This window comes from Papio anubis, chromosome 14 (assembly GCF_008728515.1).
Source record: "Papio anubis isolate 15944 chromosome 14, Panubis1.0, whole genome shotgun sequence".
In the NCBI taxonomy this organism is placed as follows: domain Eukaryota; kingdom Metazoa; phylum Chordata; class Mammalia; order Primates; family Cercopithecidae; genus Papio; species Papio anubis.
In genome coordinates, this window is record NC_044989.1 from 50228483 (window position 1) to 50248104 (window position 19622).

At 35.0% G+C, this 19622-nt stretch overlaps 1 protein-coding gene across 34 annotated transcripts in view; it reads right to left on the reverse strand.

The window, feature by feature from the left end:
* Positions 1–4452: 4452 nt before the first annotated feature.
* Positions 4453–19622, reverse strand: part of NRXN1 (neurexin 1) — a 1145126-nt gene continuing 1129956 nt past the window's right edge. For all 34 annotated transcript variants that reach the window (XM_031655576.1, XM_031655575.1, XM_031655556.1 and 31 more), the window contains one exon: positions 4453–7837. In XM_031655576.1, the coding sequence (XP_031511436.1) occupies positions 7530–7837 (308 nt within the window). In that variant the 3' untranslated portion in view covers positions 4453–7529. The remainder of the gene's footprint in view (positions 7838–19622) is intronic.

A 19622-nucleotide genomic window follows, 5' to 3' on the forward strand; every position in this document is an offset into this window, starting at 1 on the left:
TTTACATTTCCCTAACTTATTTCCTTACTCCCATCTAGTGCTCCCCCACAATCACTTCTCTGAAGAGCATTCTGATATTGAGAAACCTTATTGGATAATGGAAGTAAAAGTCACTTATCAGGGCCCTCTGAAAATGGTACAAAATAACAGAGATTCTGGAATGGGCTAAGCAGCCAGAAATCACACACTGATGCCTAAGCCCCTTGAAATCAGATCCCCAAAACTAGGGTACCAGTGAGAACTGACGTTCAAGGTAGGCAAAGAATAAATGATTTCTAAATTCCTTCTTCAAAAGTTTATCTGTCCATGTCAAGGTCAATTGCATTCCAAACAACTTGAATGTGAACTAAAAATTATACTGATCGTTTTGACATTTTTTTAGGAAGATGTGATACTAGAAGAATGAAGGAAGCAAGTTTTGCCCTGATTTCAATTGTAATACTCAAAAGATGTATTTAATTCTACAGTGATGAGCTTGAAATCAAAATAAGAGGTTTTTTGTTTGTTTGTTTGTCTTTTGAGACAGAGTCTAACTCTGTCGCCCAGGCTGGAGTGCGGTGGCGCGATCTCCGCTCACTGCAAGCTCCGCCTCCCGGGTTCACACCATTCTCCTGCCTCAGCCTCCCGAGTAGCTGGGACTACAGGCACCCGCCACCACGCCCAGCTAATTTTTTTTGTATTTTTTAGTAGAGAGGAGGTTTCACCGTGTTAGCCAGGATGGTCTGCATTTCCTGACCTCATGATCCGCCCGCCTTGGCCTCCCAAAGTGCTGGGATTACAGGCGTGAGCCACCGCACCTGGCCCAAAATAAGAGTTATTTTAAAAAATATATACTTTCTGGCCACTTTTTAAAAGAAGTGGTAATAATTAATAAACAGCATTACAAATTAAGCTATTTCCTTTTCAAATAGATTCACTGACAAATTAGGAGGAAATCATTTCGTATCCTCATTGCAAGGCAACTGAGTTTCTTATGATTTTTTTTGGTAGATGGAAAATTCCCACTCAAAGATTATTAGCAACTGGATATATATTATCCTCGCCAGTGGATATGTGTTATGCCTATCAAACTTGGCACTACTGGCATTTGGACAGGACAGTTGTCTGTTGGGATGAAGGGAGGGCTGTCCTGTGCACTTTCGGTTGTTTAGTAGCATACCTAATTTCTACCCTGTGGACACCAATAGTTCTCTCCACCCAAAACATGACAACGAAAACTGGGTCCTGACATTACCAAATGTCTCCTGGGCAAAAGTGCCCCTGTTTGAAAAGCACCGTTTGCAGGGAGGTCTTTTTGAGGCCTCCCTCAGAATTCTTTCCCTAATGAACTTATTTTCATGTAAGTGTATGCAAAATTTGCCAATGATGAATATTAGGACATCATATGAGAAAATCAAGATATAAATTTATCTGAACTGATCAGTGTTCAATACAATGAAATTTCTCATGGTTAAATGTAAAATACTACATTTATATTCGAGTAATAATTGTCTAGGTACAAGTTAAAGGAGACTTTACCTGGAAAAAATCTGATAATTTTGTTGATCATAAATTCAATGTAATTCAAATAAGCAATATATGCTTTTGAAAAATCATGAAATCTTAAGTGTCATTATCTGTGAGAAAAAGTTCAAATCAAGGAAGGTGAAAAATCCATTGTATTTTTGGCTGATCACCAAATGCTATGGTTGTTTGGTGTCAGATTTTGTGAACAGAGGTTCAGGAAAAGGTTACTAAGATTATGAGATGCTTAGAATCTATATAATTTGAATAATGGCCATGATAAACCAGAATATTAAGATTGGAGAAGAGAAAATCCAGACAGTGTTTAGGGGAGGGTGATGGTATTGGAAAGGCTGTCATGGGGAAAAAGGGTATATTCTATTTTGCACAAAGAGAATTAGAATCAATAAGTGAAGGTTACAGAAAACTAGATATAAGGAACCAAAATTATCCTATCATGAAATCGATTGCCTTGCAAAGGAGCTACCCTTCCTCTAGCCATGGCTATGCAATGCTTTGTCTGGGACATTGTAAAAGTGTCTCCTATGTTGGGAAAAATATTAACATAAACACCTACAATAGTCTTAATTTTAAATCTATGAATTTATGATAATTCTACTCTCTTAGTAGCTACCTAGCACACTTTAATTTTACCCTATTACACAGGTGAACTTTAACTTTTATCTTTTAGTAAAATATTGAACTTTATGCAAAGCATTTAAGTGCATTATGTTTTTTATTCCTCACAATCCTATAGGTTGTCTCCTTATCATTCTCTTTTATGGCTGAATAAACTTAGTATGATTGAGTGATTGCACGAAGTCCCACAGACAGTAATTTTCAAATCTAGTATTTAGATCCACTTTGCTTGAACTGTTGGTGCTTGTGACAGATCATTATTAAGATTATTTTACTTAACTGAAAGCACACTGTTCTAATCAGTAATCATCTGAAATTTCACAGACCAGAAGCATTCAATATTTCTTTTATTGATTGTTATTTTTACTGAATGAATGCTATGGTTCCATATTCTATGTTTCTCAAGAAGTTATTTTCTCCTTTTTATTTAAAGGTGACCACATATTTAGGGGTCAGTAAGGTATTTTTCATAGTCTAGCTGCCACTCTCAAATACTGTTGACCTCTACATGCTTAAAGATGGATGCATTGTTGGGTAAGACCTTGCTGCATATTAGATATTCACTGACTGTCTTCAAGGTGCTACATCAAAGATTCCAATTCTTGGAGAAGTTTGCCCTTAAGTTAATATTAAGTTGTTCAGAAGAGTAGAGATATGTGGGATGAATGGGGTGATTTTCATATACTAGACCTCAAAAAATAATTGAAGACTGAACTTGTAAAAATGAAGCAAGATTAATTTCAGTAAAAATTGTATAACTGGACATTTAGTTATAGAGAAGGATACTGTAATGGTTAAAGTTAGTTCATGCCATCTCCTTGACGATTTTTTTTTTTTTTTTGAGATGGAGTCTCGCTCTGTCACCCAGGCTGGAGTGCAGTGGTGCAATCTTGGCTTACTGCAACTTCCACTTCCCAGGTTCAAGGAATTCTCCTGTCTCGGTCTCCTGAGTAGCTGGGAACACAGATGCCCACCACCACTCCTGACTACTTTTTGTATTTCTTCGTCTTCTTAATACTCGCTGAACCATTCATCTTCAGTATTATTTCTAAAAAAGTTTTGTTTATATCTAATGTCTGTTTAGTGATTCTCAATCTTTTGGGGAATTTTGAAACCGTTTAAAGATTTGATGAACCTAATGAATACTTTTACTGGGAAAATGCTCATTCACATATTCACATATACCTGCCAAGTTATTATATTATATATAATTATTTTATGTTACATACTTAATGCTTATATTAAAATATTTATATTCAACATATATTTATATATTTATATGTAATAGCAATTATATATAATGTTAATATATATCTATCCATTATATATACATATATATTTTACATATATATCTATCTCTATTATTACATATATGTAAGTTAGCAACCCTTGAGGCCTAATCACTGGGCCCTGGACATCTATGCCCTCTATAGGTTAAGACCCAAAATACTTGGCCTGATTACTAATAATAGGTTTTATATAGCAATCGCCTTTGAAGTGCTTACGTATTTTTAAGGGAAACTAAGTTATATATCCTTTAATTTAGACATTAATAAAAGGTGGATTGTTTCTGTTACATTTTTACAATCATGCATTAATAGTAATAAAGAAATAACAAATACATCTAGATACTGCAGGTTCAAAATGAATTAAGCATTCATGTTCAGACTTTTTACTGTTGAAGAAAAAAAGACTAAACTTACGCATTTTCATCAGAAAATCATTTTCAAGTGCCAGGGTTTTAAAACAGTTACCAACTGTTGAACTAAAACTTACTCTGATGAATCATCTGATTTCTAAAAAGCCAATTTATTTTGTGAGAAATAAATATAGTTCTATGGAAACAAACACTATGTTCTTTTATACATTTATTTTTTTTTCAAATAACATGTGAGAGTCAAAGAAATTAGGCAAATGGTAACTAGTATGTGATAGTGTTGGAATTTAATCACAGGTTTACTTAACTTGGATTCCATTGTTTTTTATAGAGAAAAAGCATATTTATGAAATTAGTATTTTAATGTTGCTTTCAATAATTACTGTATCAGTTTATGGTTTCTGGCATATCAAGATGAACAAATGTATACAAAAGTACATTGAGTGGCTCTGCCTTTAATTGTATGAATATAGAGGTGTTTAATGACTAGTAAAATTCAGACAAAAGAGAGTCAACATTCTTCCTCTGTAATATAAGGATGGGTCTTCCCTTCAGATGCAGTCTTCCTTACTGTCCCACTTTCACCACTTTCCCACTTTCACCACATCATGAAATGGTGCCGCATATACTTTTCTAAATCAATAAATCCACAGTTGTATTAAGAAATATTTTATTAACAAAACAGTAAATTCCACTTGCTTAGCATTTCCAATAATGGATAAATTGGCCTTGCAACAGAAAAACAAACAAATAAAAAAAGAAGAAGAAAACCCCTTAGATACCCAATCACACAAAGCACTAGAAGGGTAGGGTTTTGTGGCCTTTCTTTGATGTTTTAGGGATTGACCACTTCACACATTATTGTAGTATTTGTTGTTTTAAAAAAGGCAATACATTACATGGATAAAAAAGAAGCATAATCAATCAGAAAAGTTACAGTCTAGAGATGTAATCAAATTTATGCCAAGTAGTGTGAAATCCTCAATCAACTGCAAACTATGCATGGAACCCTGATATGTTTGGTATGAAGATACTTGGGATTCAAGTCATTTTTTCCTTCTAACTCTGTTCCCCTCTTTTCTTTTTCCATTCAGGAAAAAATAAGTTTTGCTAGAGTGAGTCTGTGTAAGCCAATAATATTAGAAATAATCTTACTGATAATAAACTATATCATTGCATGTAACTTTAAAATTTATGCTGGGGAGAAACATTGAAATCAATCCCAAACAACACATTTCATAGATATACTGCTTAAAATTACCATTATTCAATTTATTTTCTATTATATTTTAGAATCTATCCAGATGGAAACTGGTTCAAGCTTAATAGATAAAATAGAAAAGCAACCTTAAAAACAAAACAAAACCAAAAAAAAAAAAACCCTTCAAGCTGTAAATTAGTAGTTTTACACTTCCCTTCTTATTTTACTGGCTTTCCCTGAGTAAGACTGAATGAGACGGGGGAAAAGAAAAGACTCATGAATTCTTTAACATGGCAAATTAAAAAAAAAAAAAGAAAATCTAGAAAAGAAGTAATGGATATTAAATTTTCATTGTATACCTTCTACTTTCTGGGTCATAAAAAGCCATTAAGATTCTTTCACAACAATTACTTGGCAACCATAGATAGTGGTGATTTGCTATGAATTATACATATTTCTAAGGTGCTGTATATCTGAAATCCAGGCCACTTCTTGGCTTTTTTTCATCAACTAAAGTATCACAAAAGATGTTTTGCATTTTTTGCCTTTGCTGATTAAAGCTAATTGTAAAGGTATTCTTCTCTTCTACAAAATTTATTATCACTCTTTTAGAAGGTATTCAAGTAATGCAACCAATTTTTACTGAAGCATCAACTTGCAATCTAATAATGCATTTCTTTTGCACTACCTTCTCATATTAATAATTTATTGCTGTGAACATCAGTGAATAATATGCAAAAACAAGTGTATAATCTATACTTTTCTACTACTTAATGTGTTAAACTAAAACTATATTTAATGATATATATGTAAAACCAGAAAAGTTAAAACATAGTCAATAATTAACAGAGAATGATTTTCTTAAATGGGTAATACAGAATAAAAAATTACTGAAAAATACTTTCTTAGTTGAGAAAATGTTTACTTTCCAGAAATGTTCATCATGCACATCAGATTCAGAGAATATATATATTACTTTATTAGAAAGAAAGTTTTCAATTGCAGCAGCCAGAGTTAAGGTGTAGATTAATCAATTTTGCTTCCATAACCTGCCCACATAATGGTTCTTATTCATGCAGCAGTATATCAGTGATATTCTATTTGATAAGGAAAGGTTCATTTCATTAGGGACTAAAATCTTCTTGGGGTTACCTGGGAGCAAGATCTCAATGAAGCAAATCACCCCATTTGTCATCAATACCTTGGCACAACCCTCTTTCTTCCTGCTTTTCAATATGTCAATAAATATTTGCTACTGTATGCACATTTGGATCTTCTGGTACATCTGATGGATTGCTGTGGATTCGTGTGTGTGTGTGTGTGTGTGTGAAAATAGTGAATGTATGTGGGAATGTATTTCAGGGAGAAAAGGTTATAAGATACATATGTATATATTTGACTTTCTAATTCACACCTTTCATACAAGTACTAAAACTCAATTGCAACAGAATGAAGGCTGTACATATAAGAAAAAAAGTAGCTGAGTCTTTTTATATACATTCATACATATCTTCCTTAGAATAAACACTACACTGTAATTTCTTTAAAAAATAAAAGTAAGTAATTGTGGCAATTTATAATGGTGGCAAAAAAAAAAAAAACAAATGAAATAATTGTTGCTCTGATGTCATAAAACTCCCTATACTTAGCAACACTTATAACATTGAATTTACCAAAAATGGCTGAAGAGCAGAGTTATATTTTGCATTTTCTATACAACAGGCTATAAAACGTCACTTATCACAGTCCAGAAAGCACACAGAGATGGATTTTATATAAACATATGTAATAACATAATAAGCGTGCATGAAAATTTCCCAATGATTGCATCTATGCCCTCTTGTTTTTGTTTTGAAATTTTGTGTGAAAATGTGCCTTATATTTCACATTTTTGAAAATAAGGCCTCCATACTTTTTTTCCTCTCTCACAACCAGAAAGGGGCTTTTTGAATGTGTTCCTACACAAGTCTTCAAAAAAGCCAGCACTTTGTTTCAAATGCAAGTTCCAACCACTGCTCCAGTTGCACCAGGCGGCAAACTCTTAAAGGTTTGCAGGTTGAGTCACTCAAAAGGACAGTCTTCTCTGGCAATTGGACTAACTGACTTCTCAGGAAAGCGCTAGCACTTTGGCTAAATCCAGGATCATAGGTAGCTTCTTTTTTGTGTTATGCTTTGTGTTGGTTTCTGTGTTGTGCCTTGATGCTGTAATACTCCTTTGCTTTATGAATGCGTGCGGTCATCACTGTCTTTTAGAAATGTTCCAGCAACATAAAGACAAGCAGAGTAAATGAAAACACTGTGGATGTTAGGGAATTTATTGGCCCCTGTTTTTTGTTTTTTTGTTTTTCTTTTTTGAGAAACAAGAGCATGAGATACTTGTTTTTATTTTTTAAAAAGTCTTTCCTTCCTGATTGCATTCCCTGTCTTCTTTTGTATGTGCTTCATAAAAAGGAAAGTAAATAAGTTTATATTATGTCTCAGATAAAATGAAGACTATTTCTATACAAGTGTCCATTTAAGATCTTGGGATCAGACATAATACTCTTTATCCTTGTTTTTCTTATTTTTGTTGGCGCTTTTCGCACTGCTGGGTTGTTTCTCCTTTACGACAGCCCCATTGGACTGCGCTGAGTTACTGATGTAGTTTCGACTCTCGTCCACATGGTATGAGCCTTCATCCCGGTTTCTGTACTTGTACATGGCATAGAGGAGGATAAGGATGCACAGGGCGGCAGCAGCTACTATCCCAACGACCATACCCGTGGTGCTGCTGGACTCCCGGATCACTTCTGCTGAGCCTGGGTACGGCTCTCTGCCGCCTGCTCGGGTTGGGTTGGCTATAGAAAAGAGGATGAGAACAAACACAAAGTGATCATTGAGTTCACTGAATACCAGAGAGCTACATTCACATTTATTACCTATTTCTAACAGCACCTATGCGTTAGGAAAGGTATCCTGTTGATACCTGTAGCCATCCCTCTGCCTCATGGGTACTAAAAACTAGGGACTATGATTCAAAGTTCTCTGAGAGAGATTTGTTGCTATGTCTTCTTTTTCACAAATCAATTTTGTTTACAGAGTTCTGTAAGCATTGCCCTAAATAAATCCCAATTAGCTCTAAAGGGCCATGTTGGTGGGTTAAGTGGAAAAACCACAAACCCAACATAAAGAAAAGCAGAACAGCCCTACCCTATAATACTAGAGGGAATCATAAGAATCAAATTGGTGTTGCTCTAGAACATAGGTCTAACTAGACTGAATCAGGAAAACTAAATTTAGGACTACTTTAGAAATCATATTCCCTTGTATTTTAAAGAATACAGTATTGAACAATAAGATAATTCACACATTTTAACTGTCTCCTTTTTAAAGTATAACTTTAGTTACATTTTTATAAACGAAAATAGACTAATTTCCATTTTGTTGGAGATTTACTTGTTTACCTAAGTATGTGTGTATTTTATTAATTGATTGGGGAGCTCCCAAGCTAAACTTTGGAGAAGAAAGTAATAAAATATTCTTTCTCAGTTTTAAATACAGTCTAGATTGATTTTTTAGTCAAAACTCAGAACTACCTAATAGATAATAATAGAAGACTGGTTAGTTTTATTCAACTGACAAAACCCTTCTTCATTCTTCCCAAAGTATAAGTAAGGTTCTTTCTTGGATGACAACAATGGATTTTGGGGTGCCTATATCTTCTTGAAGGCTTGGTCAGACACTGAAATTGATCGATGGGGAAGAATGGACCTGAGATTTAATTGGTAGATAGGAGGAGAACGAGCAGCTCTTTTCCTCTATATATAACAAACTTTTTTGATACTAAAGGATAGAAACTGTAGAGAGAGAAGAAGATTCTATCCTACTCTGACTGTAGGTCATTTTTTCCTTGTGAATTGTGTTTTCTGCTTTTCCCTGAATCTCTATCCTCTCACTTGTCCTACATAAAAATATTACTTTTCAGATGTAATGTTTTAAAAATGCTACAACTTTCAAAACACGATTATTTGCCAATTATGCATAATGAACTTAAATAATCTCGATTGCATATATATTAGATAGGATGTATGTGTATGAGTGTGTGTTCGTGTGTATGTAAGAACTGAAAACTTAAGAAGACTAAAATTATGCTTTTATTTCACTACTACTAAACATCATTTAGTAATTAGTTTTAATATTTCTGCAAAAGTTCTTGTTAATTACTGGGAATCATTTTACCAAACATATGGCTCTATACGGCTCTGTAATTCCATTTTCAAATATCACCAAGATTTCTTTTGCCTAAATGTGTATGTGTGTGTGTGTTTCTGTGATTTTCCTTTCCTTCTCCAAATAAAGTCTTAACAAATATAGCCATTTCCAAGGTAGTAGCTCTCAGTCTCAAATTCGCAATATGCTATGTTCTGGTGCTACAAAACGTAGCAGGTGAAATTTTTTATGCTGTATATGTCCTTGCTTGTTTTACAAAAGCCCATGGAGTGTGGCTTAATAAAAAGCTTTGGAGTTGCTTCTGTGGCCAAGGTGGAAGGAGACAAAGACTGTAATCCACAGTATTTGATTACAGGAATTAATTTTCTCTCATGAAGAATAGAATCTCCTGCAGTAACTCTGTCACTACCTGACAAACCAAAGGCAGCACTTTCTCTTTTAAATACAGTCATCTTTACCAAAGTGTGCCAATTAGCTCAGCTGCTTTCACTAAATGAAAACTTTCATTTTACAGAGCATTCTTTTACTATGGTGTCTCGAGAGCTAAAAAGGGAATTTTATTTAAATATTACCTAAATCATTTTTTTCCAACCTGATGGAATGCTTTCATTTTAAACACATTTTCACAATTACCTCACTTTTACTTTGTCTGACAGAAGGGAATAGGGAGAATGGAGATAACATTTGAATCATTTAGCTTATGACAGTAAAATTGGAGAATTTTGATGGAATGGAGGGTTTATATTTTGTATACTAAGAATAGACATGTATTTTTTTGATAAGGAATTGGTATCAAAAATGGACTATCTTATCAAAAAAACATTTATTTTATTTTTATCTGCTACAATATTTCTGAGAGGTTTTCAAAACAACTATGCACATAGCCTATTTGTGTTAAAATAAGAATGAGGTCACAAAGACCACAACAAAGCCTGAAATCCTTCAACTGTGCCATACACATTTGAAAACATCTCCCGTTTAAGGAAAATATTTTCTTTTTTGCAACACTAGCCAAATTGTTGCTTAAGTCATATGAGGCCTAAAAATATCTCTATACAAAACCCAGATGTAAAAATTCTAAATATCATGTTTCTTAAAAATATAACCTACAAAAGCTCTACCAAAATTAAATAGACCCAATAAACATGTTATCTTTCTTTTCCCTGATTCACATTAAAATTTTAATAACCATCATAGCAGATATTATTGTAGGTATGTTTGGAATACTCCCATGTCTGACTGATTAATATTCTTTTTCTATTTATGCTTCAAATAGGAAGGCTAAGTGAAATTTTTCTTGACTTTTCTTCTAAGACTAGAAATATTTATGTGTTGGTTGGGCAGGGTGGCTCACGACTATAATCCCAGCACTTTGGGAGGCCGAGGCAAGTGGATCACAAGGTCAAGAGATGGAGACCATCCTGGCCAACATAGTGAAACCCTGTCTCATACAAAAATTTGCTGGGTGTGGTGGTGCACACCTGTAGTCCCAGTTACTTGGGAGGCTGAGGCAGGAGAATTGCTTGAACCCGGGAGGTGGAGGTTGCAGTGAGCTGTGATCGCACCACTGCACTCCAGCCTGGCAATAGAGTGAGACTTCGTCTCAAAAAAAAAAAAAAAGAAAAAAAATATATATTCATGTGTTAATATAAATATATATTTATGTGTTAATATAAATATATATATTTATGTGTTAATATAAATATATATATTTATGTGTTAATATAAATATATATATATTTATGTGTTAATGGGACATCTCTCCCAGATATGCAATAAAAGGCCGAAGACATTTAAATATATTCAGTAATTATAAATGTGGCTTCTCTTATAGTCGCTAATGATTTATTTTGATGATCACTGAAAAATCTCTGAAGAAAATTTATATTAATGTAAATATAGAGAATAGTATCAATGACTAATATGATTAAATGTCTTTTTATGTAATTTGTTAGAAATTTATATAAAAGGGAAATGCTGTCATCTCAGCCATTTACGAAAATGTGAAAAAAATAAGATAAACTTATAATTAATTTCATGGATTTAAGAATTTTGCATTCCCTCTAAACTATATAATAAACCAAAATAAGACATTTTAAAACAATTAAAGCCATCTGCTACATGTTTTGTTCTTAGAAGTGCTGAAATGTGAATAATGTAATTAACTAAAATTTACTTTCACCCCTTCTTTCTTTCTTTGTTCCAGCATGTGACAAAGAAACAAGTGAAAGAGAATAACTTGTTAAAAAACATTTAACTTGTTAAAAAAAGCAAGTGAAAGAGAATAAAGGAGGAGGAGCTAAAATAATGGAATACAAACAAATAAGCTTAAGTCTTTAAGTCCTGAATCTTCAAAGATTAACTCTGATGTGTAGGTAAAATTAAGCCGACGTAGCCAGTTCGTTATATTGGGCCCAGGGATATAAGGAACTTGGATCAATGGAAAACTTCAGTAGGATTGACATGTGAGGAGAGCGAGAATGCACACCTTCATCACAATACGAAGGCTTTGACTTGTGCTGGCATTTTTAACCTAAATGATTTGGAAGCTACTGATTATTCTAGCAAGGAAACAGAGCAGTGCAATAATTATGACCCATTTCATATTTGTATTCACTTCTTTCCTACTCACTTCTGAGATTCATTTAGCGAAATGGCTATAGAAAAATTCCTGGGACTCTTGCACTGATAAAGCATTTTACCTTAAAGGACCACTGAAAAGTAGCTTTTAATCCTTCCTCTCTCTCCTAGCATTTGGTAAGATATGGTGGTCTCTAGAAGTTTCCCCCATGGTCTGCTTTGTCCCTGTAGATTTATCAAGAATCCTATGAATTTTCTTGTTTTTTGTTGTCTAATTAACATTGTGGTAACTTAGGTAAACATAAGCTGTCAAGTGTTTGGACAGTTAGTAACGTATTTCTGCATTATAGTCTAAATCAATTTGTTCATATCCAATGATAATTCAGATGATAACTCATTGTGGAAAATGAATAGCTAATGCTAAAGGCATATTTTAGTGCCTTATCACATAGAAAAAATAAATGCAACTGTTGCTCTGAATTAAAAATTAAAAAATAAATCTTTCAGATTTTAATTTGTCTTTTGCTGAGATAGTTATTTCAAACTACAACAACAGGAAAGGAAATCGCCCTATGTGTTATTTCTTTATTTTTGATAGTCTTTGATACTGTATCTGTGAAAGAAAATCATTTCCTCAAATTAGAACAAATTTAGATCCAATTAAGAAATACATGGGGAAAATATATTCGAGACACATTAGACTTCAGTACAGAGCAGACAGGGATGTCAGTGCAGGCTTCATCTCTTACCAGCTTCTTGCACCCTCTGTTGCTTCCTTCATGCTCCTCTCTATTTCTCCTCCCACTTATCCCTCTTTATTGCCTCTGTGCCTTGGTCTTCCAGCTCCCGAATTATCCTTGTGGGGGCCCTCCCCACCCCCAGGTAAATGAAGAAGGTCAGGCCAGCAGGGGTCAGGACTGTTTGCCTCTTGGATTGGTGTATTACTCAGGAAGGTGTTCAATAAACCACAAAATTTATTGTCAATTTCCTAATTTCAAAACACAATGTAAAATAATTCTTACTGGCACAAGTGTCTACGTGTGATTATTTCAGCAGAACAGGTTTTGTGTTTCATATTGGCATGATTACTTTAAAATGTAACTTTCTAAATTTGCTTGCAGATAAAATTGTATGCTTTGTCAAAACAAATAATATTTGATCACTAATTTAAAAAACTTTTGTGATACATATGATGATATGATGGGGGCATATTAAGCCATTAAACTTGGCATTGTATTTATCAGTTTGCATTGTTTGATTATATCTAATCATACCTTAGCGTATGCAAATAGAAGTTAAAGATTGCAATTACTGAGGACAATGATTCACAACTGAAGTGCTACAATACTAAGCAATTTGAAAGGTACATTTTTGAATATTAATAAATTTTTCCAAGGAGATTTCACTTTGCAGTGGTAAGTGACATCCTTCATTTTTCTTTCTGAAATTGGAAACACAGCAATCAATTATTGTCATTAAAGAAAACTGCTCTTGATCTATGTTTTTGCAACTCTGCATGATAAATGGTGTTTATAATCCTAATTCCTGATATAGAATGGGGTTTGGTGGGTGGTGGGACCTTGTCTTTCTATTGACAAGTTCATCAAGGCATTAGCATGCCATCAGATGCTCTTTTTATCACTCAAATTGTCACTTTTATGAAATTATTTTGTATACTTGAATGAGCTTTTCTTCCACTGTAATCTTACATATATATATATTGGTTCCAAAGTTAACTTTCAAGGTTACATTGTAGTTTCTAGGTAATTTTTTGGGCTTGTTTTATTTCTTCAGTATAGACTGTTAATGTATGTGTATGTCGTCAACTATGAACCTGGCACACCAAGGATAAAGTAAGTGTATCATTATAACCTGATGACAATGAAAATTCAGCTTTTGAGCTTTGAGAAAAAGATTGTAAGAAACTACCAGTCTTAGGAAATAAAAAAGAATAAAACATGCTAGTGGTTAAAAAACAAACAAATACAGGTTATATAGTTAAGATCAAGAGGGGATCATAAAGGATCATTAAACTCCATAATGCCCAGCATATATCATTCTGCTAACCAGAATTGTTAGATGTCCTGTCTTGTAATGATCCTTTTAAAAAAATACTCTTGGCAAGAAGCATTTACTGAATTTCTTCTCACTAAGAGTTTCTGACCAGTCTTTCTGGTTTTCTTATAAATTAAGCTTAAAGTAATAGATTTTAAATTTCTGTCTCCACCCCACCTAGGAAAAAGAGTTGCCTAAAATGATCTCATTAGGCCAGGGTTCTATATACTGTGTCTAATAGATGTAGAAGTTATTATAATTCTAGGCCAGCCTTGAAAATTATTTTGGATTTATAGGGGAAGATTTGACTTTTCCAGTACTCAGTTTCATTAATACTGTGAAAAGAAAATTGGAATTCTAGCCTCCTGGGGTGTTTGTGAATTGAGATTAGCACAGTTTTTCTCTTCCCCATTTGGAAAAAAAACAACTCAAAGTTTATTACTTTTTCCCATTTGTTTGCTTCAATACAATGTAGGCCAGAAGAAACAATTATGATGCAATCATTCATAAGAAGCCATGTTTAAATGCTATATTTGTAGGAAAGCAGGTACACAGTGATTTATATGACATGCATTAATTTCGACTCATGCTGTGGTTTTGTGAGAAGTGAGGGATGCTGGATGTTTCAAATTCCCTCCATTCTCCCTCCCACCAACTCCACCTATGCCTGCACATTCTTAAGTTCACTTATGGAGGTCAGACAAGTCTTGAGAGAGGACATGTCTGACACATCTTAGCCCTTCCCCAATACATCGGAGATTTAGAAATAACTTGGAAATCAATAAACCTTTGCTACCTGCCTGGCTGCTGTCTCTGACATTTTCCTCTGCTTCTTTCAAAACCACCAAAGCATGTGTTTGAAGGGCAGTTAAGGGGCCACCACTCTGATATTGAGAGGTTCATTATCTTCTCCAGAGATCTAGGTATTGAATGGGAAGGGATGCTATACACCGGAAAACTCATCACGTGCCTGCACGATAGAGAAACCCAACTAGGACAGGCTGCTACCTCAAATGGTACCACATGGAACAGAGGAGACAATGGACATCCACACTCTGTATGACCTTGGTGACACTGAAAATGAATAAGCAGAGAACATGCACAATCTCCCTCATCTCCAGGGGGAGCCATAGGATCATGCTGTTTACAAATCTTATTCTTCAATTATTCAGTATGTTGTAAACTATACGTCTACAGCTTAGTCGTCTATAAGCTTCATAGACTTTTTACATAGTCATTGTATCCTTGTGGTTTGCATCCATTGTGGTGCAATGTCCTTACTATTCTCATGGCCATTCATAGTCTGTTCACAGCCACCGACTCCAATTTGTCTTCCATATTTGTCAAAGGAAGTTACAGTCATATATTATTGCTGTCCCCAAGTCCCCACATGCCCACAACAGTTCAACTTTTATGCCTTGCTCATATAACCTTTTCTCTCCTCCCTGTTTAAATCGTACTTATTTTCTCAAAACTTGGCTCAAATATCCCATCTTTTATGATTTGTTTCTCTAATACCCTCCTTCTATCAACAAATATATAATGAGCTATAGTTAACATTCCAGGGACTATATGAGGTCTTGAGGGTATAGGAGATAACCAAACAAACTTGATGTATATGTCCTCATGGACCTTAAAATATAGTGAGGCAGAGAGGCATAAGAGAAGGAATCACACAGTTAAAGTAACAGCTGGGATATGCATGACGAAGGAAAACTGTAGGTACCATGCAGGAGTAGGACAAAGGTTTCTGATTGCAACTGCAGAATCAGAAAGATCTTTCTGAATTTGTGACACTTATGATAAAAATGAGTGGAGAGTAGTCAAGTGAAAGTGGGCAGAGGAGTCTACAAATAACATGTCGAATGACCTTGAGGAAACAGAGTTTACTTTTCAGGAATTAAAGAACAGTCTGGCCCGGGTGTGGTGGCTCAAGCCTGTAATCCCAGCACTTTGGGAGGCCGAGACGGGCGGATCACGAGGTCAGGAGATCGAGACCATCCAGGCTAACACGGTGAAACCCCATCTCTACTAAAAATACACAAAATTAGCCAGGCGAGGTGGCGGGCGCCTGTAGTCCCAGCTACTCGGGAGGCTGAGGCAGGAGAATGGTGTGAATCCGGGAGGCGGAGCTTGCAGTGAGCTGAGATCCGGCCACTGCACTCCAGCCTGGGCGACAGAGCGAGACTCCGTCTCAAAAAAAAACAAAAAAACAAAAAAACAAAAAAACAGAGTGGCTGTAGCACAGTGAGATTAAAGGGAGAGGGAGAAGAAATTTCAAGGTGGACATGAAATTTATCACAGAGACTGTAGACTATGGAATAAAGCCATAATAATAAGATGAGCATATTTGACCCCATAAATAACAATTTTATGTGACAAAAGCCATAGTATCATTAACAAAATGAAAATGACAAAGGAGTGGGGAAATATCTGTAGTACATATGATGGACCAAGAGTAAATACCTCTAAAATACAGAGTGTGTGTCACTGATAGGAAAAAAGACAAACAACCTACCAGAAGTATGGAGAAAAATACACACAAGCAAGTGGAGAAGAGATCTCAGTGCTGGTGAGAATATTCTTAATAATTGTTTGATTGTTATTAGAAAGGAATCCAATAACATCTATTAAATTTTTTAAATAAATAAATTCTCTCAACCGTATATCACATCACTAATTTTAACGTTAATTCTATACTATTGTAAAATCTCACTTAAATATTTCATTCAATTGTTTTGTCTTTTTTCAACTACATTGTTGGTCCTTTGACAGTTTCCTGTGACTTTGTTTCTTTTTCTTATTAGTTCTCTTACCTTCCAAACTCTAACGAAGATTGAACACACTGGCTGAAAACTGTAGGTTTTATGTATAATTAGAAGAAAAAATTTGTAAGTTGATAAAATTTCAAGGGCAAACTAGGTTGAATCTAATCATTAAAGTGTGAAAGCCAAGAACTGTGGCTCACAACTGTAATCGCAGCACTTTGAGAGGCTGAGATGGGGGATTGCTTGAAGCCAGGTGTTCAAGACCAGCCTGGGAAAGAGAGCAAGACACTGTCTCTAGAAAAAATTAAAACAAACATTAGTTGGGCATAGTGGTGCACACCTGTAGTCCTAGCTACTCAAGAGTCTGAGGTAGGAGGGTCACTTGAGTCCAGGAGTTTAAGAATACAATGAGCCACGATCATGTCACTGCCCTCCAGCCTGGGAGACAGAGCAAGAAAGTGAGAGACCCTCGATTTTAAAGTTTTGAGTAAAAGTGCTAAGCAAGGGGGCTGAACACTGACATTAACATCGCATATTTCTTTATAAAATATTTTAACTCACTATTTCTCTAACCTTAAACCTTTGTAATATCTTCAGTATAAAGGATAAATGTAATATTTATTTCATTAAATCAGAAATCACTTCTTCTGTGCTTGGGAGAATTGGGATCAATGTACAATAATTAAAATATTGTATCTGCTTTCCCTATGCTTCAAGGTAATATGTCACTTAATCCCAATGACTAAAGTCACTAAGCTATTTAAAGTTAACTGAGTCATCAGTCTGCAGTTTGATTCATTTGGATGCCTTATTTACATCACCATCATCTGACACCCACAGTATTGCAAATAGTTGACAGCTAACTTGGGGCTCTTTTTTCAATTCAGAGTACTTGTAGAAATTTCTAGGGTGCTTTTCAGTCCTGTTGCTATTGGAATTGAAAAGGGTCTCATTACTCTGGCACAACTTTCCATAATTGTCAAGCAGAAGAAAGCCACATAGGCAATAACTGAGAAAATCAGTTTCAAAACTAGGGAGCCCAGAGAGTCTGTATATGTTTTTCATCAAAATGTATTACATTCCAGAAAAATGCAAGAAGAGTTATATTTTGAAATGTAGATGATATTCCTTATTAACTGATTTCTACTCAACTAAGCTTCTTGATACCAAAATAGCTTCTCTTCCTGGGAGCTCATTGACTACAACATCCAAAAATATATACATCCAGAAATCACTTTTCTTAAGATCACTTTCCTTTTATATATATAGAAATTTGAATAATCTATCTTTACAGAAAATGAGTTTTATTCCACAAAATCCTTAAGGCTTGAAACTAGAAATTTTTTGAAAACCTGGTTTATAGTAAGACAAAAATGGCAACATTATAGCTGGAGTAATGAGGAGTATAAGTGTGAATGTGTGTGCATGTGTGTGCATGTGTGTACATGTGTGCATGTGTGTACATGTGAATATTGCACCATTCCTTCCAATTGTCTATCAGAAGTGGCTGAGGTTGCTGGGCATGGTAATTCATGCCTGTAATCCCAGTGCTTTGGGAGGCTGAGTCGGGGAGTAATGCCTGAGGCCAACAGTTTCAGACCAGCCTGGGCAACAAAGGGAGGAGATTCTGTCTCTACAAAAAATGTAAAAAATTAGCCCCGCATGGTGGTGCATGCCTGTAGTCTCAGCTACTGGGGAGACTGAGGTGGGAGGATCACTTGAGCCCAGCAGTTTGGGGTGCAGTGAGCCATAATTTCGGCATGACACTCCTGCTGGGCAATAGAGAACCTAATTAAAGAAAATGCTGAAGTCATTCTTCCCTTCTCTTCCTTTTTCCTTTCCTTTCCTTTCCTTTTTCCTTCCCTTTCCTTTCTCTTTTCCTTTCCTTTCCTTTCCTTCCTCCCTTCCTCCTTTCCAAATTAATAGGTAAAGCCAAGCTATTAAATAGTTCTAGGAAAACTTTAGCAATAACTTGGGTGTGAACTTACTTAAGTATCAAAACCCTCATCAAAACCTTCTTTCTTACTTTCTTCCATATATTTTAACATTACTCAATCGTCAACTGTGATGCTTAACACAGCTACTATGACTTCCCTGCAACACCTATATTTTGTTTCTTATTTTATTTAGTTAACAACTACTACTTTTACTATTATTCTATGGTAGTTGCTGTGCTGTATGCTTTACACATAAATTTTATCTAATTTATTCCTTATAACACTCTGTGGTGTAGGCATTATCATTACAGGAAAGAAAACTAAGTCTCAAAGAGATTAGGCTATTTAGACTTTATAAATGGCACAGCCAAAATTCAAACTCAGGTCTGTCTATGGCTACTAACATTTTATATACTCAGTGTATATGCATTTACCACTGTGGATCAATTTGTTATTGTTTCTGATTTTATTCCTGCGTTAAGAGTAAAAACAGTTAGCACTTTAGGTGTATTTTCTAAGCAGTTGCCCAGTTCTACCCCTTCCAGCCACATTCCTCTTCACCTGCTGCCAACTCTCTGCTCTTTGCTGTGGGAGTTAACATTCCCACAGAATCTTCGAAAAGCAGTGAAGAGTGGTAAAAAGAATATCAAATTATAGATTAGGTTCTAGTCTAGGTCCTGTACCTAACTTTTTGAGTGACAGTTCGCAGTTCATTATCCTCTGCTAACATTGTTTTATCAGAAACATGATAATGACACATAAATTATTTATATCCCAGGGTTACTGTGGGCATCAGATCAGGTAGGGCATTCAATATGAAAGTATCTGAGGAGGATGAGGACTTTGTAAAAACAGTGATCATCTGATTGTTTTCTCTACATCTTCCACACAAAAGGTACTGAATCAGCAGCTGTCCCAACAATTACACAGTTCTGCAATATGTACCACACACAGTGTCTCAATCAGCTGCGGCAGTGACCATCAAGGACATTATCTCCCTGGGAGTAGTTGTATTTGAGGACTTCCCTTCATGAATGGAAGCCTTGTGAATTCAGGTGGCAAAAATGGTCATT